Source organism: Bos indicus, chromosome 7 (assembly GCF_029378745.1).
Source record: "Bos indicus isolate NIAB-ARS_2022 breed Sahiwal x Tharparkar chromosome 7, NIAB-ARS_B.indTharparkar_mat_pri_1.0, whole genome shotgun sequence".
NCBI classification, from domain to species: domain Eukaryota; kingdom Metazoa; phylum Chordata; class Mammalia; order Artiodactyla; family Bovidae; genus Bos; species Bos indicus.
Window position 1 is genome coordinate 61,549,509 of NC_091766.1, and position 26,950 is coordinate 61,576,458.

A 26,950-nucleotide genomic window follows, 5' to 3' on the forward strand; every position below is an offset into this window, starting at 1 on the left:
GGGCGCATTCCGAGAGAGAAAGGGGTGGGAAGCACGCGGGTAAGGGAGTGGGGGAACGCGGTGTTGGGTCGTGATTTAGAATTCCACCTCTAGCTGCCAGGCCTTGCGAACGTTTATTGTCCCGCTTTATTCTTCCTGCTTCTGGAGTCTTCTTGGTGCAGTCTTGGGCTCTGGTAATCATGATAAACAGCATCTATCACTGAAGACACCATATGCAGGTAACTGCTCAGCGTGATGTATACATTATGGGATGAAACCTCCCAGCCTCTGGTGAGGCAGGGACTGTTGTTAACACATGGAGAGACTGAGGCTCAGAGAGATGGAGAAGCTTGCCCCAAAGCATGCACCCAGGTCGAGCGGCAGTAGTCGAACTCGGGCTGGCCTAGATCAGGTCCTGTGGGTCCACAGTCGGTGGAGACCCCCAGGGCCCACACTCCGACTTTCTACCTTCTGACTCTCCTTCTCTCTCCACAGCCTTGGCCCCGGGGGCCCCACTGAGCGAGCGGCATGTGGCCCCCCCAGGCCTGCCCAGCATCCTTCTGCCCGCTGCCCAGCCCCCCCAGGAGGCCCTGACGCCCTGGGGCACTTCTGCTGTGCACAGGACCACGTGGGGGGTTTGCCATGGTGACATAAAGGGGTGCGGAGGAAGGAAGGAGCGCAACCAGCCGTGGACTGCGCCCCTGGCTGGGAGGAAGGGCCAGGGCCCGGATCCTCCTCTCCCCTGCCCACTGCGGGCCTCGCTCACTGAGTCTCTGTGAATCTCTTGGCCGGTGGACAACTCGGGCATCTCCTCCTGCGTGGGGCCTTGGGGCAGGCCGGGGCCCTGGTGGCCACGGTCTGGGGGCCAGGATGCCCGCCCTGGCGCGCCTCCGCAGGTTGTGTCGGCACGTGTCCCCGCAGGCCGTCCTTTTCCTGCTGTTCGCCTTCTGCCTGTTCAGCGTTTTTGTCTCGGCCTACTACCTTTATGGCTGGAAGCGGGGCCTGGAGCCCTCGGCGGACGCCCCCGAGCCTGACTGTGGGGACGCTCCTCCCGTGGCGCCCAGCCGCCTGCTGCCACTCAAGCCCATCCAGGCGGCCACCCCTTCCCGCACGGACCCTTTGGTGCTGGTGTTTGTGGAGAGCCTCTACTCGCAGCTGGGCCAGGAGGTGGTGGCCATCCTGGAGTCCAGCCGCTTCAAGTACCGCACGGAGATTGCACCGGGCAAGGGCGACATGCCCACACTCACTGACAAGGGCCGCGGCCGCTTCGCCCTCATCATCTATGAGAACATCCTCAAGTACGTCAACCTGGATGCCTGGAACCGGGAGCTGCTGGACAAGTACTGCGTGGCCTATGGCGTGGGCATCATTGGCTTCTTCAAGGTACGCGGGGGCAGGTCTGAGCAGTGAGGAGCTCCAGCTGAGCTCGATTCTCATCCCACACTCGCTGGCTGAGTTCCTGACTTTCCCATCTGTACAATGGGGGTAATGACAGCGCCTCCTCCCAGCTTGCTGGTCGTGAAGGGTGAGCGGGTGAGTGTAGATAAGGTGCTTGGGGCACATGGTGCCTCGTGCCTGGTAGGTGCCTTTTAAGTATTAGCTTTATTAGGAGCATTGCCTGCGTTGCACAGGCCTTGCATGCTGCTGGCCCACTCTTAAGAGTGGCCCTAGGGATGGGGTGCAAGGGAGAAGAGCATGTGCTCTGCTGGGTCATTCAAAACCTGTCACGGCAGTTCTCCCAAGGGCGGGGGTATGTCCCTGTTTTGCAGATGGGCAAACCAAAGCTCAGGAGGGTAAAGTTAGGTTACAGGAAGCTGTGCTGCCTGTAAGTGAGAGAGCCAGGCTCTGAGCCCAGATTTAGATGGTTGGGGCTCTGGGTCCTATACCCTTTCCTCTTGGCTGTGGAGGGGTATATGGAGTTCATGCACCCCTTGGACCAGAGCCATTTTGCGTTGGAAGAAGGAGGGGAAAGAAATCCCAGAGGACAAGTGAGCTACTCTGGGCTTGGTGGGGTACCCGGAGCGACTGCTGGGACCACGGTCCTTTCTGAAATTGTCATGGAGAAGCTGTCCTTGGGGAGGAGGTTGGGGACAGCCGGATAGGAGACCCAGAGGCTATGGCCAGAGAACTCTGAACTGCAAGGTGGGTGACTGGGACTAGCTGGGTGCTTGAGGGTGTTTGTTCCTTCATTCAGCAAATATTTACGAAGTGCCTACCATGTTTGTTCTTCGGTGGACACTGGGGACACAGTGGTGATCGAAGTGTGCCAAGTCCTTGCGATTGTGCTGCTGACATTTCTGTGCAATGGGTGGGGTGGGTGACTAGACAGTGAGCAAATGAACATACCAGGTGGCAGGTGGTGATAAGTACAAAAAAAAAAAAAAAAATAAGCAGGAAAGGGCACGTGGATGATGGGTATGGGCAGTGATGCTGGTTTTGATAGACTGGCCAGAGACGTTTTCTTTGATTAGGTGACTGGAAGGGCATGAGAGGAGCCCATGGCTCTGTGCAAAGGGCCTTCCAGGCAGAGGAGATAGTAAACACACAAGCCCTTGTGTGGCGTGAGTGGAGAGAGGAGCAGGAGATGGGTCAGAAGTAGCAGTGTGCGCCGGTGGCTACTCGTTTGTGCCCAGGCGTTGGTGGCACAGCCACGCCCTGGCCCTGTGCCCTGTGCTGGGAGGACTGTGGTCTAGATGAGGGTGTCTTACGGTGTGTTCTTTCACGCACTAATGGAGCAGGATGCTCTTCCACTAGAAAAGGTTTTGTGGGCCAAGAAATTGAAGGCCCGTAGAAGTCCTGCAGTGGACCAACCCGGTGAGCTTTGTTCCCCAGCTGGCTTGATGACAAAACCCTTTATTTCACATCTCAGCATCTGGGAAACGCTGGCCTGGTTTATGGCTGGGCAGTGGCGTAGCATCAGACGGCTTCATTGTCTGCTTTCCCTTTGCTCCTGGACTGTGTTCCGTTCCTGCCACGAACTTCATTATGCTTGATGCAGAGCCCCACGCCTGAGAAACGTCGGCGTGGCTGACAGTTATTGAGTGCTCATGCACAGCCCCACACATGCTGTGCACTTTATGTGAGCTAACACATTTGGCACTCATAAACCATCCTCCAAACCAGGCGGAGGTCATCCTGATTTGAGAGAGAAGAAAACTGAGGCACGGAGGGGCAAAGCAATGTCCCCGCACTCAACACCTCTAATGAGCATAGGTGTAGGATTTGAACCTAGGTGATCGGGTTCTACAGACTTTATTCCCAACACTGGGATGGGTCCAGGAGCATTGAAAACCACGTATTTAGTAGCATTTGCACCAGAGCCCACGCCCAGTGCCCAGAGCTCCCCTGGTTTCTGGGGACCAGTCTATGGACTCTGGTCATTGGGCGCAGTGGGTACAACAGAGCTGGGATCCTCTTAGGCCCTGGTTCCTTGCTATACAGAAGGTGAACATTTGGCCCAGGGAGGGGCAGTGGTATGCCGAGTCTCCTGTGGGGGGCCTGTGGTCGCTCCAGTGCTCCATGCTCTTTCCACCCTTCTGTGTAAGACAAGACCCCTCCTTGGTTTTCATCAGGGGCCGGTGACTTTCCATTCCGACTGGAGCCATCTGGTGGTCAAGCTGCATGTTTCTGCTCTTCTGCAAGAAACATGCAGGTTGGGGGTTGGGACTCCAGGGGTCTGGAAGTGCTCACTTTCTAATGCCCACAGCACTGGACTCCGTGGTCAGTGGGAGAGCAGGGGCTGGAGAGTCCAGACTGTGGGTCAGTTCTTTCTGTCACTTACAGACAGAGTGACCTTGGGCAGGATATTCAGCCAGTCTGTGAAACGGGGACAATCACAGCACCCGCCTTTGTTGCACCACATTGAAGATAGGACAGTGGACAGGAAGCACTAGCACAGTGCTTGGTACCCAGAGCCACCAGGAAGTGGCAGCTGGCTGGCCTTGCACACACGACTGGGGGTGGCTGTCTGTCTTGTGGCTCAGCCAACATGTGCCCCTGAAGTCCCTGAGGGCAGAGTCGGTCTTCGTCCGTAGCCCTGTTTCCTGGCTCAGCCTGGCAGCTCCAGGTTCCCCCGGGGTTGAGCACATCCTGGCAGAGGCCTGACAAGGGCCACTAATGCTTTCTGTGCACACTTGTGTGTGTGTGTGTTAAGTTACCTCAATCGTGTCTGACTCTTTGCAACCCCATGGACTGTAGTCTGCCAGGCTCCTCTGTCCATGGGGATTCTCCAGGTAAGAATACTGGAGTGGGTTGCCACGTGCTCCTCCAGGGGACCTTCCAGACCCAGGGATCAAACCCCTGTCTCTTTTGTCTCCTACAGTGGCAACTGGAGTCTTTACCACTAGTGCCACCTGGGAAGCCCTGTTTGTACGCTTACTCTGTGCCGCACCCTCAGCTCATTGCCTTGCAGGCCTTGTTGTTCAGTTGCTCAGTCATGTCCAACTCTTTGTGACCCTATGGACTGCAGCACACAGCACGCCAGGCTTCCCTGTCATTCACCATCTCCCAGAGATTGCTCAAACTCATGTCCATTGAATCGATGACACCATTCAACCATCTCATCCTCTGTCACCCTCTTCTCCTCCTGCCTTCAATCTTTCCCAGCATCAGGGTCTTTTCCAAAGAGTCACCTCCTCCCATCAGGTGGCCAAAGTGTTGGAGCTTCAACCTAAGCGTCAGTCCTTCCAATGAATATTCAGGGTTGATACCTTTAACATTGAGTGGTTTGATTTTCTTGCTGTCCAAGGGACTCTCAAGAGTCTTCTCCAGCACCACAGTTCAAAAGCATGAATTCTTCAGCGCTCAGCTCTCTTTATGATCCAAAACTCACATCCATACATGACTACTGGAAAAACCATAGCTTTGACTAGACAGACTTTTGTTGGCAAAGTAATGTCTGTGCTTTTGAATACCATGTCTAGATTTATCATAGCCTTATTTCCACAGAGCAAGCGTCTTTTAAGTTCGTGGCTGCTGTCCCCATCCCCAGTGATTCTGGAGTCCAAGAAAATAAAGTCTGTCACTGTTTCTACTTTTTCCCTATCTTTTTGCCATGAAGTGATGGGATGGATGCTGTGATCTTAGTTTTTCGAATGCTGAGTTTTAAGCCAGCTTTTTCACTCTTCTCTTTTACTTTCATCAAGAGGCTCTTTACTTCCTCTTCGCTTTCTGCCATTAAACTGGTACCATCTGCATATCTGAGGTTGTTGATATTTCTCCTGGCAATCTTGATTCCAGCTTGTGAGTCATCTAGGCCAACTTTTCACAGGATGTACTGTGACAGTATACAACCTTGATGTACTCCTTTCCCAGTTTTGAGCCAGTCCATTGTTCCATGTTCGGTTCTGTTGATTAAAGGTGGTCTGGTATTCCCATCATTTTAAGAATTTTCCACAGTTTGTGATCCACGCAGTCAAAGGCTTTAGCATAGTCAATAAAGCAGAAGTAGCTTTTTTTTTTTTTTTAATTCCCTTGCTTTTTCTAAGATCCAACGGATGTTGGCAGTTTGATCTCTGGTTCCTCTGTCTTTTTTGGATCCAGCTTGAACACCTGAAAATTCTTGGTTCACATCCTGCTGAAGTCTAGCTTGAAGAATTTTGAGCATAATCTTGCTAGCATGTGAAATGTGCAGTTGTGTGGTAATTTGAACATTCTTTGGCATTGCCCTTCTTTGGGATTGGAATGAAAACTGACCTTTTCCAGTCCTGTGGCCACTGCTGAGTCTTCCAAATTTGCTGACATATTGAGTGCAGCACTTTAACAGTATCATCTTTTAGGATTTGAGATAGCTCAGCTGGAATTCCATCACCTCCACTATCTTTGTTCATAGTGAGATTTCCTAAGACCCACCTGACTTCACATTCCAGGATATCTGGCTCTAGGTAGGTGATCACACCATCGTGGTTATTTGGGTCATTAAGACCTTTTTTGCACAGTTCCTCTGCGTATTCTTGCCACCTCTTCTTCTTCTCTTCTGCTTCTGTTAGGTCCTTGCTGTTTTTGTCCTTTATTGTGCCCATCTTTCCATGAAATGTTCCCTTGGCATCTCCAATTTTCTTGAGATCTCTAGTCTTTTTGTCGTATTCCTTTATTTCTTTGCATTGTTCATTTACGAAGGCTTTCTCATCTCTCCTTGCTATTCTTTGAAACTTTGCATTCAGTTGAGTGTATCTTTTCCTTTCTCCTTTGCCTTTCTCTTCTCTTCTTTTCTCAGCTATTTGTAAGGCCTCCTCAGACAACCACTTTGCCTTCTTGAATTTCTTTTTCTTAGGTATGGTTTTGGTCACTACCTCCTGTACAGTGTTACAGACCTCCGTCCATAGTTCTTGAGGCATTCTGTCTACCAGATCTAATCCCTTGAATCTATTCATCAGCTCCACTGAATAACCAGAAGGGCTTTGATTTAGGTCATACCTAAATGTTCTAGTGCTTTATCAAATATATCACTTTATCAGATATATCACCTATCACTTCATAGGTCCTGTGAAGTGAGTACTTTGTTTTTAGGTGAGGAATTGAGGCTCCAAAAGTAACATGGCTGTCTAGACTGACACAGCTCATAAGTCTGAGCCAAGATTGAGCCAGCATGCTCAGTTCTTCTAACCCACTTGTAGGAGCAAACTAACCGATAGCTGTGAGACCTGAGGCCCTAAGAAGTAGTGCCTTGGGAAGCAGGGCCCTGAGGTTCCCAAGGTCATGCAACCAGTTACTCTCAGTCGGTACTGCTGCTGCTGCTGCTGCTAAGTTGCTTCAGTCACGCCCGACTCTGCGACCCCCTAGACGGCAGCCTCCCAGGCTCCCCTGTCCCTGGGATTCTCCAGGCAAGAATACTGGAGTATTGCCATTTCCTTCTCCAATACATGAAAGAGAAAAGCAACTCTTAGCGACCCCATGGACTGCAGCCCACCAGGCACCTCTGTCCATGGGATTTTCCAGGCAAGAGTACTGGAGTGGGGTGTCATGTACTAGGCCTTCTCATTCCTGGGTCAGGGCTATTCCTTCCTCTGCCTGGTGACCCCACTGGAAGACTTGGTGTCTCCTGTATGGGTCCCCAGTGCTGAAGAACAGGAGGGATTCCCCTCCCTTGGGGCGAGGCCCACAGTGGGAGTTCAGTCTCTGCCATGCTTATGCTTACTTTCCCTTCCCTTCCCAGATGGTTGCTTTCACTGCAGGCTGGGGTGGACAGCCAGTGACTTGGCTCTCTCCCTTCCTCGCCGTGTCCTAGCTGGCCAGCTGCCTGAGCTGCCAGCGCCTGGCAGTCAGTTCAGGATCGGGGCTTTGAAATGGGATCCCCCAGTGCCTGTGGTCCACTGTGGCCTCCCCGGCCACAGCAGGTGATAGACAGGGTCTGAGATGTCACTGGCCCCCACTGCCTTTGTCCCCGGTGCTGGCTTAACAGTCCTGGGGACCCTGGGGCTGGGGGAGGGGCCTCTCAATTTGGGACTCTCATCACAAGGGTGGGGAGTTGGCAGGTGTTCCTGGTGTGTGGAGAGTGGAACACAGGCCCCTTACCTCAGCTTGTGAGGCCAGGGCCCTCCAGAGCCTTCACGGGAATTACAGAAAAGCAGTTTTGCATGGAGGTTATTACTGAAAGGTGCCCTGGCACAAGGCTTGGCCCTCAGCAAGTGTCCTTGCACGGCGCTCACAGGCCAGCTCTCCAGGGCGGCCCAGCGCACCACCCTGCCTCCCTCTCCAACCTCATTTGGCGCCCTTTGTCCACTCTTGCTTTGTCCCACCCCACACAGTGGCCAGATGGACCTTTAAAATGCAAATAGGAACCTGTCATCCCTCTGTTCAGATCCCTTTGATGGAGTCTGTTGGCTTCCCAGTGCCACTTCCAGCCTCCAGGGTCCTGCAGGTCTGGCCCCAGCTGACCTTTCTGCCTCTTCTCCCTGTTGATCACTCTGCTGGCCTTTCCATGTTCCTTGACTGTGCCACACTCTGTCCCATCTCAGGACCTTTGCACTTGCTGTTCTTTGAACTTGGCTCCCACTTCTGCCCTAGTTGACACTTACTCATTCTTTAAATCTTAGTTCAGAAGTCTGTTTCCTAGCGAAGCCTCTCTTGAGCTAGCTGACTATGCTCAGTTACCTACTCTTCTAGAGCTCTGAGCCTCTTCTGTGTAGTTGTGTCACATTGAAGTTTTATGTACATTTCTGCTATTTTGATTTCTCTCTCTCTTCTCTGCTTGCCTTTATAGTTCATAAGGGCAGGAGCAGTGTCTGTTTTTCTCACCACATGCCTGTTACTTAACACAGTGCCTGGAATAGTGAATAATTGTGGGATAAACAAATGAAACGTGTAATGAATAGCTGTCATGTGCCAGGTATTCGGGATCTGTTCTTTCTTTTTAAAAATTCAGTTACTCATCAAATATGCCTTTTCTCCCACTGGGTGTCAAGCCTGTGCTGGCACCAGGAATCCAAGGTAGAAATGACATCGTCCCTGCCCTTGAGAGGGCGTGGACTGGCAGGGAGACTCTGAACAGATAGTGCTGCAGCCGAGGTGAGAAGTGCTGCAGCTGAGGCTTTAATGTGGTCCCAGGGATGAGAAGAGAGGAGATGCTTTGGGTTTTGAAGGATGAGCAAGAGTTTGTCAGGCCAAGAAGACTCAAAGGAGGTGGCACAGGGACAAAGACAGATTGTACTACAACCAGAGGAATGTGACTGGGAGGGTGAAGGACAAGGGGCAGGGGCTGTGAGTCCAGGGAAGAGGAAGGAGAGGGTGCTTTGGGTACTGTCTGAAGGTCCCCAGAGAGCTGGCAGCGGTGGATCCTGGGAGGAGACAGAGGCACCGGGAGCTGGACTCCTGTGGGGCATGGCCTCGGGAGTGCTGGGGCGTCTAGGGGTTGGGAGCACTCTGCGGCGGAGTGTCTACTCCTGCACCCCCAGCAGTTTCCTGCTCCTCCAGCAGTCTCCTGCTCTCTGATCTCTTCTCCATGGGCATTCGCCCAGGCTTTCTCCTGAAGAAAAGATGGTGTGGCAAAAGCCAGCTTGGAAAGCCCAGGCAGGAAGCCTGGTGGTCAGGTGGGTGGGCTCTGGGGTCAGCCATGTGGCTGTGCAGTGCGGCTCATCCTGACCACTGTGTGACCCAGGATGGCACCGCGCTCGGAGCCTCGGTGTCCTTGCCTGTGACGCTTCTGGGATGACAGAGGCTGATGTGAAGACTGAAGGCGCGATGGTGATGCTGCCAGTCCTGTTCTGATCACTTTGCCAGGATTAATGCTCACTCTCCTCCACCAGCCCTGAGGGACTTGCTGCCATTCTTGGCCATGTTTTATAGCAGAAGAAACTGAGGCGTGGGGAGGTTACATAACTTCCTCAAGGTCAGGCAGACTGGTGGCAGAATCTGTGCGCTCCACTGCTAGCTTTCCCGTGTGTGATTTTGGACAGGTTACCTAGCCTTTCTGGGACTGGTCTCCTTGTCTGTATAACGGAGATGCCTCCATCGTGGGGCTGCTGGGAGGATTACAGGGCCTCTTCACGTGAAGTATGCGAGCCTGGTTCCTGGCTTTGGGAAGCCGTCCCGTGTGTGAGCTGGTGTGGTACTGAGATGGGCAGAGTGGGGTGTGCTATGTTCACAGAGGCTCAGGAGTGTGATGAGGCCTCCAGGAATGAGAGCGGGTACTGCTGACATTACTGTTCTCTGCCCATCTCAGTATTACACCTGAGATTCCATGGTCCCGGGGGCTGTGGATCTGATGGCTGTCTTTCCCCTCCCCTCCTTTCCCCTCCCTGCTGCAGGCCAATGAGAACAGCCTGCTGAGCGCACAGCTCAAAGGTTTCCCCCTGTTCCTGCACTCGAACCTGGGCCTGAAGGACTGCAGCATCAACCCCAAGTCCCCGCTGCTCTATGTGACCCGGCCCAGTGAGGTGGAGAAGGGCGTGCTGCCCGGCGAGGACTGGACCGTGTTCCAGTCGAACCACTCCACTTACGAGCCGGTGCTGCTGGCCAAGACGCGCTCGTCTGAGTCCATCCCGCACCTGGGCGCGGACGCCGGGCTGCACGCCGCGCTGCATGCCACGGTGGTCCAGGACCTGGGCCTGCACGACGGCATCCAGCGTGTCCTCTTTGGCAACAACCTCAACTTCTGGCTGCACAAACTCGTCTTCGTCGATGCCGTGGCCTTCCTCACGGGCAAGCGCCTCTCACTGCCTCTGGACCGCTATATCCTGGTGGACATCGATGACATCTTCGTGGGCAAGGAGGGCACACGCATGAAGGTGGAGGACGTGAAGGTATGGCTGGGGTGCCAGCGGGGGCAGGGGAGGCCTCACCACCATCAACCTCTGCTGTCCCCACTGTGACTTTGCTCTTTGTACTCCTTTATGCTGTCCGTCCCCCTCCCTTGGCCATTTGGTTCTATTGTCTTCTTCGCAGCAGGTAGCCATTTAAAATTATTTGAAGTACTGAATATAGAGGAATTTTGCATCTGGATATGTGGGGCTCAGGAACATAACTACTGAGAGATGGGAGCTGTGCGGAGTTGTTTACCTACCTCTTAATCCAGACATGATTTTTAACTCTCAAAAATGTGTATGTCAGTATCAAAGCTCCTCCAAAACTCATAAAACAAGAATTAGAGCTTAAATCATACACAAGGCATACTTTAACTGAGCTCTGTATAGATAGTGGAAGGCATGTATTTAATTCAAAAAATGTTTACCTAACTTAACTAACTATATGTAAAAGCATTTTGCAAGCCATGAAATTTTACACATGTTTCACTGTAAAAGAGACACCTACAAATTAAGACCGTTAAGCATTCTCTAAAAGACAGCTTCCGTTTACTCACTATTTTACTCAGGGTTATATGCAGAGGGAACAACATCACTTGTGTAAATGGGGAAATCAGTATCACATGCCATAAATAGAGGGCAACCATAACAATAGATCCAGTGAAAACAAAACAGGGGATTAAATTCTACTGAAGTACTGCTGCCTACTGACCGCCTGTCCTCTCTTATGTGAGATTAGTGAGAGTTAGAAATGTATTAGCACCAAACCAAGACTTTTTTTTTGATGTTAGGAGGAGGAGTGAAAGAGACTTTACAGCAATGCTTTCCTCCCATGGGTGCTATGTTGGGATTGGCTGTAGGTCCTGAAAGGGCCATAGCAGGTGGGGCCCCCGGGTGAGGAGCAGGGGGATGTGTTGACCTTTCCTTGGTCCAGAGTGAACTCTCTGCTCCTCCTTACACCTCCAGAGGAGAAGAGCAGAGCAGAGGCTTCTGGGGAGCAGGCAGTGTCTGGGGAGTCAAGACCTGGGTTCAAGTCCCAGTCTGCCCCTAAGTGGGTGACCTGAGCACACCCCTTCCCTTGTCTGAACCTCAGCAGTGAAATGACAAGATGGGGTGGGTGGGAGGGGCCTGGATGGCTGGGGTTGGGGTCGGGGGCGTGTGCAGGTGCCAGGCTCTGAGCCCTCTGCCCCACTTTTAGGACAGGGCAGTATTGCTGTTTTATGTGTCTGCTTCTGAGATTTCACCTCCTCAAGGGCTCCTCTGTTGGAAGAAAGTTTTGCGACAGCTCCTCTTGAGCCTTCCAGCTGAGGCTTCATACGATGCCACGATCCACCTCCAGCAAAGCAGATTACTCTGTTTTCTACCTAGGTCATTCTTCTGGTGGCCCAGCCTTGCTCTCTCCTCTGTAACTTAGGTCTTTGCTCCCTGTCCAGGATGAGTCCTTGAGAGGTCCAGTGTTGGCCCCAGAAGGAAATCAGGCTGCCAGGCTCACTGTGTCTCCCATGAACCCCAGACTTGGCCTCTTGGTTCTTATTTTCCCCATTTTTAGAGTGAGAAGAATGCTAGCAGTTTGGAGCTGTTTCTGTAGAAGAGTACCAACAGAGATGCCCTCTTCCATGCATGCAGCTCAGTGGAGACTGCCGAGCCCTCCAGCAGCCAGGTCCCATTTGCCTTAAGCATCCTTTTTTGAGTCAGAATGGACAGTTAAAAAAAAATTTTTTTTTCTTCAGTCCCAAGCACTGGCGACAACTGAGCTTTTCTTTCAGAAACATGAATGTTGCCTCATTAACTTGTACAGTACGGGCTGTCCAGTACAACTTAAGTAATACCAACAGCAGCTTTTATTCAAGGCTTGGCAAGCGCCAGGCTCTGTGCTCAGCCCCTTCTATGTGTTGCCTCATCTGATCCTCACAGCAGCTTTGTGAGATGGGTATTGTTTTAAATCCCGTTTTATGGAGGCAGACACTAAGATTCAGAGAGGTGAAGTGACTGGCCCAAGGCAGCACAGCTAGGGCATGGATGTCCATGAGGTAGTGCATGGCCCCAGGAGAGCCAGGACTTTCTGTTTGCAAAGTGTTCTGATAGCAGGCTCTTCTTGCAGGTTTCCCAGCAGCCTTGCACATCATGCCTGGTAGGGACTTTTTCAGTCCCCACTCCAGAGGACAACTGAATGTTTGTTTCACAAGGGTCAGCATCCCTTCTCTGACATGCAAAGCACTGAGTGTGCCGTGCATGGAAACGCTGCATTGCTGGACACACAGTATATCTTTAGAAAAGTTGTGGTCCTTTGATATCAGCCTTTTAGTCACCAGTGATGTGAAATCCCCCTCATTTGACAGATGAAGGCATGAGGCTAACAGTGGCAGTGACTTCAGACATGACAATGCCACCATTTTTCATCATTTGCCAAAATGCCAGGCTGTTTTACATGTAGTATCTCATTTAGAGTCCCGTGAGAGAGCTGTTGTTAACCCCATTTCACACCTAGGGAAACTGAGGCCTGGAGAAGTTGCTAAACTTTCTCAAGGACACAGCAGTATCAGGCTAGGGTCTAGGCCTTGTCTTGCCGGAGGCCTGGTGGAGGTGGTAGCACAGGCTGGCTTCGTGGGAATGGGGCCTGCACAGTCACACAGGGCCCCATGCTTGGAAGATGCCCACACAAGGTGATCCTCCGCTGTTCCCTTCCTGACATTTTTAACAATTTTTGTGCAGACATCCCTATTCTTATTTTTCCTTGGGCCCTGCAGCCTTTGTAGCTGGTCCTGTAGGAGCCAGACCCTTGACGTGGGCCCTCATGGGAGGAGCAGGGAGCTCCTGGCTTCCTCTCACCGCACTGTCCCCACTGTGCCTATCCTAGGCCCTGTTTGATACACAGAACGAACTACGGACACACATCCCAAACTTCACTTTCAACCTGGGCTACTCAGGGAAATTCTTCCACACAGGTAAGTGGGCCTGGCTCTGCCCCTACTCACAACTTCCACGGGCCCTCAACATCCAGACCCTCGGAGTGCAGTGCCGTGGGGACAACAGGAGGGTGCATGGGCCCACTTAGGGTCACATTTGACCTGACCCCTGTGGCCTCTGCCAGAACCAGACAGCCCACAGAGCAGTCGCAGCCCCAGGTAGAGGGCACTTGGGGGTAGCAGTGACGCGACGATAGCCCCCAATTCGTCCCCGGCGCTCAGGCTCTGCTGCCCTGGGGTTGGGCATCTTCTCCCTCTTGTCTGTCTCACCCCCACCTTTAATATTCTTTGTACTACTTCTGCCTTACAAAGGAATTGTTGAATTATAAGAACATTACAGAAATATATAGCAGAGAAAGTGAAAAGGCACTATAATTGTACCCCCCAGAGACGAGCACTGTCATGAGTTTATTTTCTTTCTTTCTTTTTAAAATTTTATTCATGTATAGTTGATTTACAATGTTGAATTAGTTTCAGGTGTGCAGCAAAGTGATTCAGTTATACATATATACGTGTTCATTCTTTTTTAGATTCTTTCCTCATATAGGTTACCACAGAATATCGAGTAGAGTTCCCTGTGCTGTACAGCGGGTCCTCGTTGGTTATCTGTCTTATTTATGGTCATGTGTACATGTTAATCCCATACTGCTGATTATCCCTCCCCCTCCATTTTCCCCTTTGGTAACCATAAGTTTGTTTTCCATATCTGTAACTGTTTCTGTTTCGTGACTAAGTTCATTTGTGTCATTTTGTAGAAATCTGATTCCGCTTATGAGTGATATGATATTTACTTTGGCTTATTCAGTATGATAATCTGTAGTATCCCTGTGGCTGCATATGGCATTATTTCGTTCTTTTTAATGGAGCAGTAGGTACTGTCAGTTGCTCAGTCGTATCCGACTCTCTGTGATCCCATGGGCTGTGCCCACCAGGCTCCTCTGTCCATGGGATTCTCCAGGCAAGAATACTGGAATGGATTGCCATTCCCTTCTCCAGAGGCTCTTCCTGACCCAGGAGTTGAACTTGGGTTTCCTGCATTGCAGGCAGATTCTTTACCGTTTGAGCTACTACATGTGCCTCTTCTTTATCCGTTCCCCTGCTGGTGGATGTTTAGGTGGTTTCCTTGGCTCAGCTGTTGTAAATAATGCTGCAGTGAACATTATGGTGCATGTATCTTGTCAAATTATGGTTTTCTCTGAATATATGCCCAGAACTGGGATTGCTGGATCATATGGTAGTTCTATTTTAGTTTTTTAGGAAACCTCCATAACATTCTCCCTAGTGGCTATACCAGTTTACATTCCTACCAACAGGGTAGGAGGATTCCCTTTTCTCCACACCCTCTTCAGCATTTATTGTTTGCATATTTTTTCGATTTTTTAATTGGAGGAGAATTGTTTCAGTGTTGTGGGGATCTCTGTCTTACATCAGTGCAAATCAGTCATAATTATATATATATATCTCCCCTCCCTCTTGAGCCTCCCCACTCCCTGACCTGTTCTCCTCCTCTGCATCATCACAGAGCGCCATGCAGAGCTCCCTGTGTATGGTTCGCATGTTTTTTGATGATGGCCATTCTCACTGGTGTGAAGTGATGCGTCACTGTATTTTGCTTTCCTTTTCTCTGATATTTAGTGATGTTGAGTATCTTTTCATGTGCTTTTTGGCCATCTGTATGTCTTCTTTGCAGAAATCTCTGATCTTCTGCCTATTTTTTTTATTGGGTTGTTTGTTTTTTCGACCTAGAGCTTCATGAACAGTTTTGTGTATATTTTGGAGATTAATCCCTTGTCAGTCACTTTGTTGGCAAATATTTTCTCCTATTTTGTGGATTGTCTTTCTGTTTATGGTTTCCTTTGCTGTGCAGAAACTTTTGAGTTTGAATACCATTTGTTTATTTTTGTTTTTATTTTCATTACTCTGGAAGGTTAATTCAAAAAGATCTTGCTGCGATTTGTGTCAAAGTGTTCTGCCTATGTTTTCCTCCAAGAGTTATAATGTCCAGCCTTATATTTAGTTTTTGATCCATTTTTAGTTTATTTTTGTGTCTGGTATTATTTCATTCTTTTGCATGTAGCTGTCCAGTTTTCCTAGCACCATTTATTGAAGAGACTGTCTTTTCTCCAATGTGTAGTCTTGCCTCCTTTGTTATAAGTTAATTGAGCATAGGTGCGGGGTTGTATTTCTGGGCTTTGTGTCCTGTTCTATTGATCTATATTTCTGTTTTTGTACCAGCAGCATACGTCTTGGTGACTGTGGCTTTGTAGTGTAGTCTGAAGTCAGGGAGCCTGATCCCTCCACCTGCATTTTCCTTTCTCAGGATTGCTTTGGCTATTCAGTCTTTTGTGACTCTGTACAAATTTAAATTTTTGTTCTAATTCAGTGAAAAATGCTATTGGTAATTCAGTAGGGATTGCATTGAATCTGTAGATTGTCTTGGGTAGTGTAGTCATTTTGACAGTATTGATTCTTCCAATCCAAAAACATGGTGTATCCCTCCATATGTGTCATCTTCTATTTCTTTTCATCAGCATCTTATAGTTTTCATAGTACAGATCTTTTGTCTTCTTACATAGGTTTATACCTAGGTATTTTATTCTTTTTGATGTGATAAATGGGATTGTTTTCTTAATTTCTGTTTCTGACCTTTATTGTTCGTGTGTAGGAAAGCAAGTGATTTCTTTGTATTAATTTTGTACCCTGAAACTTTATTTACCAAATTCATCGATGAGCTGTAGTAGTTTACTAGTACCATCTTTAGGATTTTCTGTGTATAGTATCATGTCATCTGCAAACAGTGGCAATTTTACTTCTTCTTTTCCAATTTAGATTCCTTTCATTTCTTTTTCTTCTCTGATTGCCGTGGCTAGGACTTCCAAAACTATGTTGAATAAAAGTGGTGGCAGAGGACATCCTTGGCTTGTTCCTGATTTGTAGGGAATGGTTTCAGCTTTTCACTATTGAGAATGATACTAGTGGGTCTCCCACATTGTAGGCAGATGCTTTACCGGCTGAGCCACCAGGGAAGTCTGAGTTTGTCATATATAGCCTTTATTATGTTGAGGTAAGTTCCCTTTATGCCCACTTTCTGGAGTGTTTTTTTTTTTTTATCATAAATGGGTGTTGCATTTTGTCAAAAGCTCTCTCTGCATCTGTTGAGATGATCATATGGTTTTTGTTCTTCAGTTTGTTAATGTGGTGTGTCACATTGATTTGTGGATATTGAAGAATTCTTGCATCCTTGAGATAAATCCCACTTGATCGTGGTGTGTGATCCTTTTAATGTATTGTTGGATTTAGTTTGTTGCTATTCTGTTGAGTGTTTTGTGTGTCTGTTCGTCAGTGATATTAGCATGTAATTTCTTTTGTGCGTGTGGTATCTTTGGTTTTGGTGTCAGGGTGATGGTGGCCTCATAAAATGAGCTTAGGAGTATTTCTTCTCTGCAATTTTTGGGAATAGTTTCAGAAGGATAGGCGTTAACTCTTCTCTAAATGTTTGATAGAATTTGCCTGTGTAGCCCCCTGGTTATGGACTTTTGTTTTGGGGAGTTTAAAAATCACTGTTTCAGTTTCAGCACTTGTGACTGGTCTGTTCATATTTTCTGTTTCCTCCTGGTTCAGTCTTGGAAGGTTGTGCCTTTCTAAGAATTTGTCCATTTCTTCTAAGTTGTCCGTTTTTTTTGGCAAATGGTTTTTGTGTAAGCGTGTGGTCATCTTATGATCCTTTGTGTTTCTGTGGTGTTCATTGTTACTTCTTCATTTCTAATTTTATTGATTTGCACCCTTTGCCACTTTTTCCTTATAAGTTTGGCTAAAGGTTTATCAGTTTTGTTTTATCTTTTCAAAGAACTATGTTTTAGGTTCATTGATCTTTTTTATTGTTTTCTTTGTCTCTATTTCACTGATTTCTGCTGTGATCTTTATGATTTCTTTTCTTGTACTAACTTTGGGTTTTGTTACTTCTTTTCACTAGTTGCTTAGATGTAAAGTTAGGTTGTTTATCTGAGATTTTTATTGTGAGGTAAGATTGTATTTGCTGAGTCCCATAGGTTTGCTATTTTTTTATTTGTCACTTGTTTCTAGTTATTTTTTTATTACTTCTTTGATTCTTTCATTGATCCATTGGTCGTTTAGTAACATATTGTATAGTCTCCACATATTTATGTGTTTTATATTTTTTCCCCGGTAATTGATTTCTAATCTCATAGTTTTGTGGTCAGAAAAGATGCTTGATGTGATTTCACTTTTCTTAAATTTACCAAAGCTTGATTTTGGCCTATGGTGTGATCAGTCCTGGGGAATATTCCATGAATACTATAGAAGAAGATTTTTCTATTTTCTATAGATATCAACTAAGTCTATTTGGTCTAATGTTTCTTTTAGGGCCCGTGTTTCCTTGTTGATTTTTTTCGTCTGGCTGATGATTGATGAAAGTGGGGTTTAAAGTCCCCCACTATTGTGTGTCACTGTTTCTGTTTTTATGACTATTATCATTTACTTTATATATTAAGGAGCTCCTGTTTTGAGTGCTTATATATTTACAACTTAAAAAAAAAGACAAGAAACAAGGAAGGGGGCACCATGTAATAATGATCAAGGGGTTAATCCCAAAACAATGTGTAACAATTGTTATATTCACATGCCCATTATCCTCTAAACTCTTTCCCATCCAGGCTGCCATAGAGCACTGAGCACAGTTCCATATACCATACAGTAGGATTTGGTGCTTATCCATTTTAAATATAGTGTGTTCACATGTATCCCAGACTCCCTGCAACCCCTTCTCCCTGCCCTTCACCCCTGGCAACCATAAGTCATTCTTAAGTCTGTGAGTCTATTTTGTTTTCTAAATAAGTTAGCTTGTATCCTTTCTTTTTAAATTCCCCATACAGGGAATATTATGTGGTATTACTTTCATCTCTGTCTGATTTTCCTTACTCAATAGGAAAATCTCTTGCTGCAAATTGCATTACTTCATTCTTTTTAATGGCTAAGTAATATTCCCCAAATAGGTGTTGCACTTTTCTTTCTCCATTCCTGTGTCGATGGACATTTAGGTGGCTTCCCAGTCTTGGGTATTGTAAACAGTGGTGCAGTGGACCTGAGGTGCAGGTTTCCTTTGGAATGCTAGTTTCTTCTAGATGTGTGCCTTGGAGGAGGATTGCTGGATCATAGGGTAGTTCTGTATATGGTTTTATAAGGAACCTCAGTGGTGTTCTCTGTAGTGGGTGTACCCATTTACACTCCCTCCACCAGTGTAGGGGGCTCTATTTTCTCCACACTGTCTCCAGCATTTATTGTTTGTAGATTTTTGTTATAATGGCCATTCTCACCCATGTGCAGTGGTATCTCATTGTAGTTTTAATTTCCATTTGTTTAATAATTAGTGATGTTGAACATCTTTTCACATTCTGTTGGCCATTTGTATGTCTTCTTTGAGACATGTCTGTTTAGGTTTTGGGTCCAGTTTTGCATTCTGTTGTTGGCATCTTTTATATATTCTGAACATTAAACCCATAGGAGGCCTATGGTGTTCCAACATTTTTGCCCTCCTCTAGGTTGTCTTTTCACTCTTGTGAGAATGTCCTGTGATGCGTGGAAGTTTTTTATTTTTTGTTTTTTTTTAAGGCCAATGTCTGATTTTCGTTGTTTTCTGTGCCTTAGGTGTCAAATCGGAGGTTCCAGCACCAAATCGAAGGTCTGGGAGATATTCAGCCTTTTTTTCTTCTACAGTTCTATAGCTTAGTTCCAAAATTTTAGGCCTTGATTCATTGTGCATTAAATTTTGTCTATGGTGTGAGGGAAGATCCACTGTAAAGGTTTTGCACATGCCATTTGTTGCATCTGCAGTTCTTGCCTGGCAGATCCCATGGGCGGAGGAGCCTGGTGGGCTGCAGTCCATGGGGTCACTAGGAGTCGGACACAACTGAGCGCCTTCACTTTCACCTTTCATTTTCATGCATTGGAGAAGGAAGTGGCAACCCACTCCCGTGTTCTTGCCTGGAGAACCCCAGGGACGGGGGAGCCTGGCGGGCTGCCAGAGTCTCTGGGGTCGCACAGCGTCGGACACGAGTGCAGCGACGTAGCAGCAGCAGCAGTGCCATTTGTTGGATCTGTTCTTGGCCCAGTGACCAGTCTTAGCACTTCTATCAGCAATCAAGTGAAATTAGAAGTGAGGGTTTGTTTCTTGGTTCTCAAGTCTATTCCATGGTCTGTATGTCTATGCTACTGCAGTAATACACATCTGGAATACTATTTGGCTCTTCAGTGTCCCTTGGAATTCCATGTGAATATTATGATGTTTTTACCAATTCAGAAAAAAAAAAATCAGATTGAGTAGGAATGAAATGAATCTCTGTTTTTACTGAATAGTATTATTATTTGAACATTACTAGGCATTCTAATATATTTAAACATGTTGTTTTCCAATTATTTAGGTTTCTTTAAGCAGTGTTTTAGAGTTTTCAGGGTAGAAGTGTTTCACCTCCTTGACTGAATTCTGAAATATTTTGTATTATGTTTAAATTTTTTTTTGGAGTATAGTTGGTATTCAGTGTTGTATTAGCTTCAGGCATACAGCAAATTGAATCAGTTAAATTATTTGTATATCTACTCTCTTTTAGATTCTTTTCACATAGGGGTTAATGCAGGGTACTAAATAGAGTTCCCTGTGCTGCATAGTAGGTTGTTACTAGTTATCTATTTTATGTAGAGTAATGTGTGTATGTTGATCCCAGTCTTCTAGTTTATCCCTTCCAGCCACCCCTCACTTTCCCTACTGGTAACCATAGGTTTGTTTTCTGTATCTGTGTTATCAATAATGGCATTTATGGCAACATTTTAGATTTTGGATATAAGTGACATCATATGATATTTGTCCTTTTCTATCTGACTTACATCACTGGCTGTGAGAATCTCTATGTCCATCCATATTTTGTTCATTTTTATGGCTAGTAATACTCCATTGTATATATGTACCACTTCTTCTTTACCCATTTGTCTGCCAGTAGGTATCTGTGTGGCCTCCATGTCTTTCCTATTGTAAACAGAGCTGCCATGAACCCTGGGGTGCATGAATCTTTTTGAATAATAGTTTTCTCTGGATATATGCCCTGGAATGGGATTGCTGGATCTTATGGTATTAGTAGTTCTGTTTATTGTTTTTTAAGGAACCTGTATTTTCTTCTCCATCATGGTTATACCCACCTACATTCCCACCATTCGTGTAGGAGAGTTCCCTTTTCTCATTACCCTCTCCAACATTTATTTATAGATTTTTTTTTTTAACTTTTGTATGCATTTATTTTTTGCTGTGTTTATTTCTGGACTATCAATTTTTATTTCTTTACTTTATTCTGGGATATCTTTTTCTGCTGCACAGCCTCCTCTTCTGGTTTAGGAACAATGTTTTCCTCCAGTTAGCATCATCTCAGTGTGGCAGGGAGGGCTCACTTGTGGGTCGATCTGACCATGAGTCTCTAAGTCCTGTGCTGCCTCCTGGGGTCTTTGTTCACCTGAATGTGCTCAATGACCAGAGAATCTATATCTTTGCCCTTAAGTTCAGCACTCTCTGCATGTGCGTGAGCATGTGCAGTAAAAATTCGGCACTTTTTTTGGGTCACTGACCCTGCGTCCAGCCCCACTGTTTGGCTTGTGGACACCGACCAGCTCCACACTGGAATGATGGAATGGCACACATCGCTTGTTTCCTGTGACATCCTTCAGATACTTGGTGGCTTTTCAGATACGCATACACTTAATGGCCTGGAACCTCTTGATCTGCATGATTTGTGGGGTTTTCTGGGTCAAGTGTATTGTGCTCCATTTTTAGAGATCACTTCAGACCCCGTTGGTTTTATGATGATGGCCATTGTGACCTGTATGACAAGACATCTCATTGTAGTTCTCATTTCCATTTCTCTAGTATTGGTGGTATTGAGCATCTTTTCATTTGCTGTTGGCCATTTGTATGTCGTCTTAAGAGAAATGTCTGTTCAGATTTTTGGACTACTTTTAAATTGTGTTCTTGGCATCTTAAACCCGTAGCAGGCCTCTGGTTTGTAAATATTTCTGCCAACCTCTAGTTGTCCTTTCATTCTCATGAGAATGTCCTGTGACACATGGAAGTTTTTAACTTTTTTGATGACCACTGTATCTAATTTTCATTGTTTTCTGTGCCTTTGGTGTCACATTTTAGGACCCATAACCCAGGCCATTGTCATGGAGATGTGTGTCTGTTTTCATCTGTGGTTCTTAGCTTAGGCTGAGGGTTTCTTTCTGTGTTCCAAGTAAACTCTATGGTTTGTATGTCTATTTGAATGCAGTAGCACACTTTCGCAAGGTAAATTTGACTCTTGAGCATCCCTTGAAATTCCAAATAAATATTAGGAATTTTTCTTCCACTTCAGGGGAAAAAAAAGTCTCTGATTGAATAGGAATGAAATGAATCTGTATATTGGGCTGACTGCTGCTGCTGCTAAGTCGCTTCAGTCGTGTCCGACTCTGTGCGACCCCATAGACGGCAGCCCATCAGGCTCCCCCGTTCCTGGGATTCTCCAGGCAAGAACACTGGAGTGGGTTGCCATTTCCTTCTCCAATGCATGAAAGTGAAAAGTTAAAGGGAAGTCACTCAGTCGTGTCTGACTCTTAGCGATCCCATGGACTGCAGCCCACCAGGCTCCTCTTTCCATGGGACTCTCCAGGCAAGAGTACTGGAGTGGGGTGCCATTGCCTTCTCCATATTGGGCTGACTAGTATTGTTACTTGAGCAAGAGTAAGCATTCTAATATTTAAACATGGGTTGCTTTCCAATTATTTAGGTCTTCCTTAAGCAATGTTTTTGAGTTTTCAAGGTAGAAGCTTTTCATTTTCTTGATTGAATTCTGAAATATGTTATATTATGTTTAAATTTTTATTAGAGTTTAGTTGGTATACTGTGTTGTATCAGTTTCTGGCATTCAGCAAAGTGAATTAGATCTGTACCTGTATGCACTCTGTTATAGATTCTTTTCACATAGGGATTAATGCAGAATACTGAATAGAGTTCCCTGTGCTATATAGTAGGGCCTTATTGGTTATTTGTTATACAGATATAGTATAGATATATTAGTGTGTATATGTTGATCCCAGTCTCCTAATTTATGCCTCCCAGCCACCCCTCACTTTCCCCTCTGGTAACTATAGGTTTATTTTCTATATCTGTGACTCTCTATGTTGTAAATAAGTTCATTTATACCAACTTTTTAGATTTTGCATGAGTGATATCACATGATACTTGTCATTTTGTGTCTGACATATCACTGACTGTGAGAAGCTCCTGGCCCACCCACGTTGCTGTAAATGGCAGTATTTCGTTCATTTTTATGACTAAGACTCCATCGTGTATGTGTACCGCTTCTGCTTTACCCATTTGTCTGTCAGTGGATACTTAAGTTACTGCCGTATCTTGGCCATTGTAAACAGTGTTGCAGTGAACCTTGGCATCCATGTATCTTTTTGAATAATGGTTTTCTCTGTACTCTTGCCTGGAAAGTCCCATGGACGGAGGAGCCTGGTGGGCTGCAGTCCATGGGGTTGCTGAGTCGGACACGACTGAGCAACTTCACCTTCACTTTTCACTTTCATGCGTTGGAGAAGGAAATGGCAACCCGCTCCAGTGTTCTTGCCTGGAGAATCCCAGGGATGGGGGAGCCTGGTGGGCTGCCATCTCGGGGGTCGCACAGAGCCGGACACGACTGAAGCGACTCAGCAGCAGCAGCAGCTGGATATATGTCTTTGAGTGGGATTGCTGGCTCATATGGTAGTTCTGTATACAGATTTTTAAGGAACCTGAATATTCTTCTCCATCATGGTTGTATCCATTTACATTCACACCAGTAGTGTGAATGTAATTCACACCCTCTCCAGCATTTATTGTTTGTAGATTTTTTGATGATGGTCGTTCTTTGTTTTTTTGTTTTTTTTTTTTACCTTTTTATTTTGTATTGGAGTGTAGCCGAATAGCAATGTGATAGTTTCAGGTGGCTAGCAAAGGGACTCAGCCATACATATAAATGTATGCATTCTCCCCAAACTCCCCTCCCATCCAGGCTGCCATGTAACACTGAGCAGAGTTCCATGTGCTACATTATAGGTCCTTGCTGGTTATCCATTTAAACTATAGCAGCGTGTACTTGTCTATCCCAAACTAGTCATACCCTCTATCCTTCCCGCCTGGGAGTTACAGGTTCATTCTCTCAAGCCTGTGATTTGGTTTCTGTTTTGTAAATGAATTCATTTGTATCATTTCTTTCTAGATTCCACATACAACAGATGTTATGTGATATTTCTCCTGTGTGTTACTTACTGTATGACAGCCTCTAGTTCCATCCATGTTGCTGCCAATGGCATTGTTTCATTCTTTTTAATGGCTGAGTAGTATTTAATTGTACATGTACCACATCTTCTTTATCCATTCCTGTCAGTGAACGCTGCAGTGCATCTGTCTTTTAGAGTACTGTTTTTTTCCCGGATATATGCCCTGGAGTGGGATTGCTGCATCATATCGTACATAGTTCTATACATAGTTTTTTAAGGAACCTCTATATTCTTCTTCTTCATGGTTGTACCCATTCACATTCCCACCTGTAGTGTAGGTAAGGTCTCTTTTCTCCGCATCCTCTCCAGCATTTATTGTTTGTAGATTTTTTGATGATAGCCATTCTGATCCGTGGGAGGTTGTATCTCATTAGTTTTGATTTCCATCAGTCAGTTATATTCTGCATCTTTTATGTGCTCTGGGCCACTTGTATTTCTTTTCTAGAGATGTTTTGTTTAGTTTTTTGCTAATTTTTAAATTGTGTTGTCGACATCTTTTACCTATTCTGGATATTAATCCCATAATCAGTCTGTGGGTTTGCAAACATTTTTTGCCATTCTCTTGCTTGTCTTTTCACTCTTTTGAGAATGTCCTGTGATGCGTGAAGGTTTATTTTTTTGAAAGCCAATGTATCTATTTTTCATTGTTTTCTGTATTTTGGGTATCATATTTGGGTATCATATGAACTCTGAACAAAGCCAAGGTCATGGAGATGTTCACGTATGTTTTTCCTACATAACTGTAGGTTCAGTTCAGTTCCATTGCTGAGTCGTGTCCGACTCTTTGTGACCCCATGAACCAAGCACACCAGGCCTCCCTGTCCATCACCAACTGGAGGGAGTCTACTCAAACCCATGTCCATTGAGTCGGTGATGCCATCCAGCTATCTCATCCTCTGTCATCCCCTTCTCCTCCTGCCCTCAATCTTTCCCAGCATCAGGGTCTTTTCAAATGAGTCAGCTCTTCACATCAGGTGGCCAAAGTGTGGAGCTTCAGCTTCAGCATCAGTCCTTCCAGTGAACACTCAGGACTGATCTCCTTTAGGATGGACTGGTTGGATCTCCTTGCAGTCTAAGGGACTCTGAAGAATCTTCTCCAACACCACAGTTCAAAAGCATCAATTCTTCGGCTCTCAGCTTTCTTTATAGTCCAACTGTCACATCCCTACATGACGACTGGAAAAACCATAGCCTTGACTAGATGGACCTTTGTTGACAAAGTAATGTCTCTGCTTTTTAATATGCTGTCTAAGTTGGTCATAACTTTCCTTCCAAGGAGTAAGCGTCTTTTAATTTCATGGCTGCAGTCACCATCTGCAGTGATTTTGGAGCCCGAAAAAATAAAGTCAGCCACTGTTTCCCCATCTATTTCCCATGAAGTGATGGGACTGGATGCCATGATCTTAGTTTTCTGAATGTTGAGCTTTAAGCCAACGTTTTCACTCTCCTCTTTCACTTTCATCAAGAGGCTCTTTAGTTCCTCTTCGCTTTCTGCCATTAGGGCCATGTCATCTGTGTATCTGAGGTTATTGGTATAGCTTCTGTCAATCTTGATTCCAGCTTGTGCTTCATCCAGCTTGGTATTTCACATGATATACTGTGCATATAAGTTAAAACCAGAGTGATGATATTCAGCCTTGTTGTACTCCCTTGCCAATTTTGAACCAATCTGTTGTTCCATGTTTGGTTCTAACTGTTGCCTCTTCACCTGTACACAGGCTTCTCAGGAGGCAGGTAAGTTGGTCTGGTATTCCCATCTCTCTAAGTGTTTTCCATAATAGGTTTGTTTTCTATATCTGTGACTCTAATTCTGTTTGTAAATAAGTTCATTTGTATCAACTTCTTAGATTTTGCCTATAAAGAGATATCATATGGTGCTTGTCATTTCTGTTTGATTTAATCACTGACTATAAGAGTCTCTTGGTTTATTCAGGTTGCTGCAGATAATATTATTTTGCTCGTTTTTACTGCTGGGTAATACTCCATTGTATATATGTACCACTTCTTCTTTACCCATTGGTCTGTTGATAAGTTGCTTCCACGTCTTGGCTGTTGTAAACGGTGGTGCAGTGAACCCTGGGGTGCATGTATCTTTTGAATAATGGTTTTCTTTGGAATATGGCCTGGAGTGTTATTGCTGGATCATGTGGTATTAATAATTCTGTATATAGTTTTTTAAGAAACCTCTGTATTCTTCTTCATCATGGTTGTACCCATTTATATTCTCACCAATAGTATAGGAGCATTCCCTTTTCTCTGCACCCTTTCTAGCCTTGATTTTTTGTAGATATTTTAATGATGGCCATTCTGACCTTGTTGTTGTTCAGTTGCTCAGTCGTGTCCAACCCTTTGTGACCCATTGGACTGCAGCATACCAGGCTTCCCTGTACTTCACTGTCTGCTGGAGTTTGCTCAAACTCATGTCCGTTGAGTCAATGATGCCATCCAACCATCTCATCTTCTGTTGCCCCCTTCTCTTCCTGCCCTCAGTCTTTCCCAGCATCAGGGTCTTTTCCAGTGAGTCGGCTGTTGACATCAGGTGGCCAAAGTACTCGAGCTTCAGCATCAGTCCTTCCAGGAAATAATGAAGGTTGATTTCCTTTAGGGTTGACTCGTTTGATCTCCTTGCTGTCCAAGGGACTTTCAAGAGTCTTCTCCAGCACCATAGTTCGAATGCATCAATTCTTTGGACCTCAGCTTTCTTTATCGTCTAAATCTCATATCCGTACATGACTACTGGAAAAACCATAGATTTGACCAGATGTACCTTTGTTGGCAAAGAGATGTCTGTGCTTTTTAATACAGTGTCTAGGTATCATAACTTTTCTTCCAAGGAGCAGGCATCTTTTAATTCATGGCTGCGGTCAACATCCACAGTGATTTTGGTGCCCACAAAAATAAAATCTGTCATTGTTTCCATTTCCACCCCACCCCACCCCCGCCCGACGTCTATTTGCCATGAAGTGATGGGACTGGATGCCATGTTCTTTGTTTCTTTTGGTCTTGAGTTTTAAACCAGTTTTTCACATTGCTCTTTCACCTTCATCAACAGGCTGTTTATTTAGTTCCTCCTTGATTTCTCCTGTTAGGGTGGTGTTATCTGCATATCTGAGGTTACTGATATTTCTCCCGGCAATGTTGATTCCAACTTGTGCTTCATCCAGCCCGGCGTTTCACATGATGTACTCCGCATATAAGTTAAATAAACAGGGTGACAGTGTGCAGCCTTGACGTACTCCTTTCTCAATTTTGAACTAGTCTGTTGTTCCATGTCCAGTTCTCACTGCTGCTTCGTGACCTGCATACAGGTTTCTCAGGAGGCAGGTAAGGTGGTCTGGCATTTCTGTCTCTTTTAGAATTTTCCACAATTTTTTGTGACCCACAGTCAAAGGGTTTACTGTAGTCAATGAA

General features: G+C 46.0%; 1 protein-coding gene across 5 annotated transcripts in view; it reads left to right on the forward strand.

The window, feature by feature from the left end:
- NDST1 (N-deacetylase and N-sulfotransferase 1) overlaps positions 1-26,950 on the forward strand; it is an 88,258-nt gene that overhangs the window by 29,062 nt on the left and 32,246 nt on the right. For all 5 annotated transcript variants that reach the window (XM_070793856.1, XM_019965247.2, XM_019965248.2 and 2 more), the window contains 3 exons: positions 475-1,362; positions 9,723-10,217; positions 13,075-13,162. In XM_070793856.1, coding sequence (XP_070649957.1) covers positions 850-1,362; positions 9,723-10,217; positions 13,075-13,162 — 1,096 coding nt within the window. In that variant the 5' untranslated portion in view covers positions 475-849. The remainder of the gene's footprint in view (positions 1-474; positions 1,363-9,722; positions 10,218-13,074; positions 13,163-26,950) is intronic.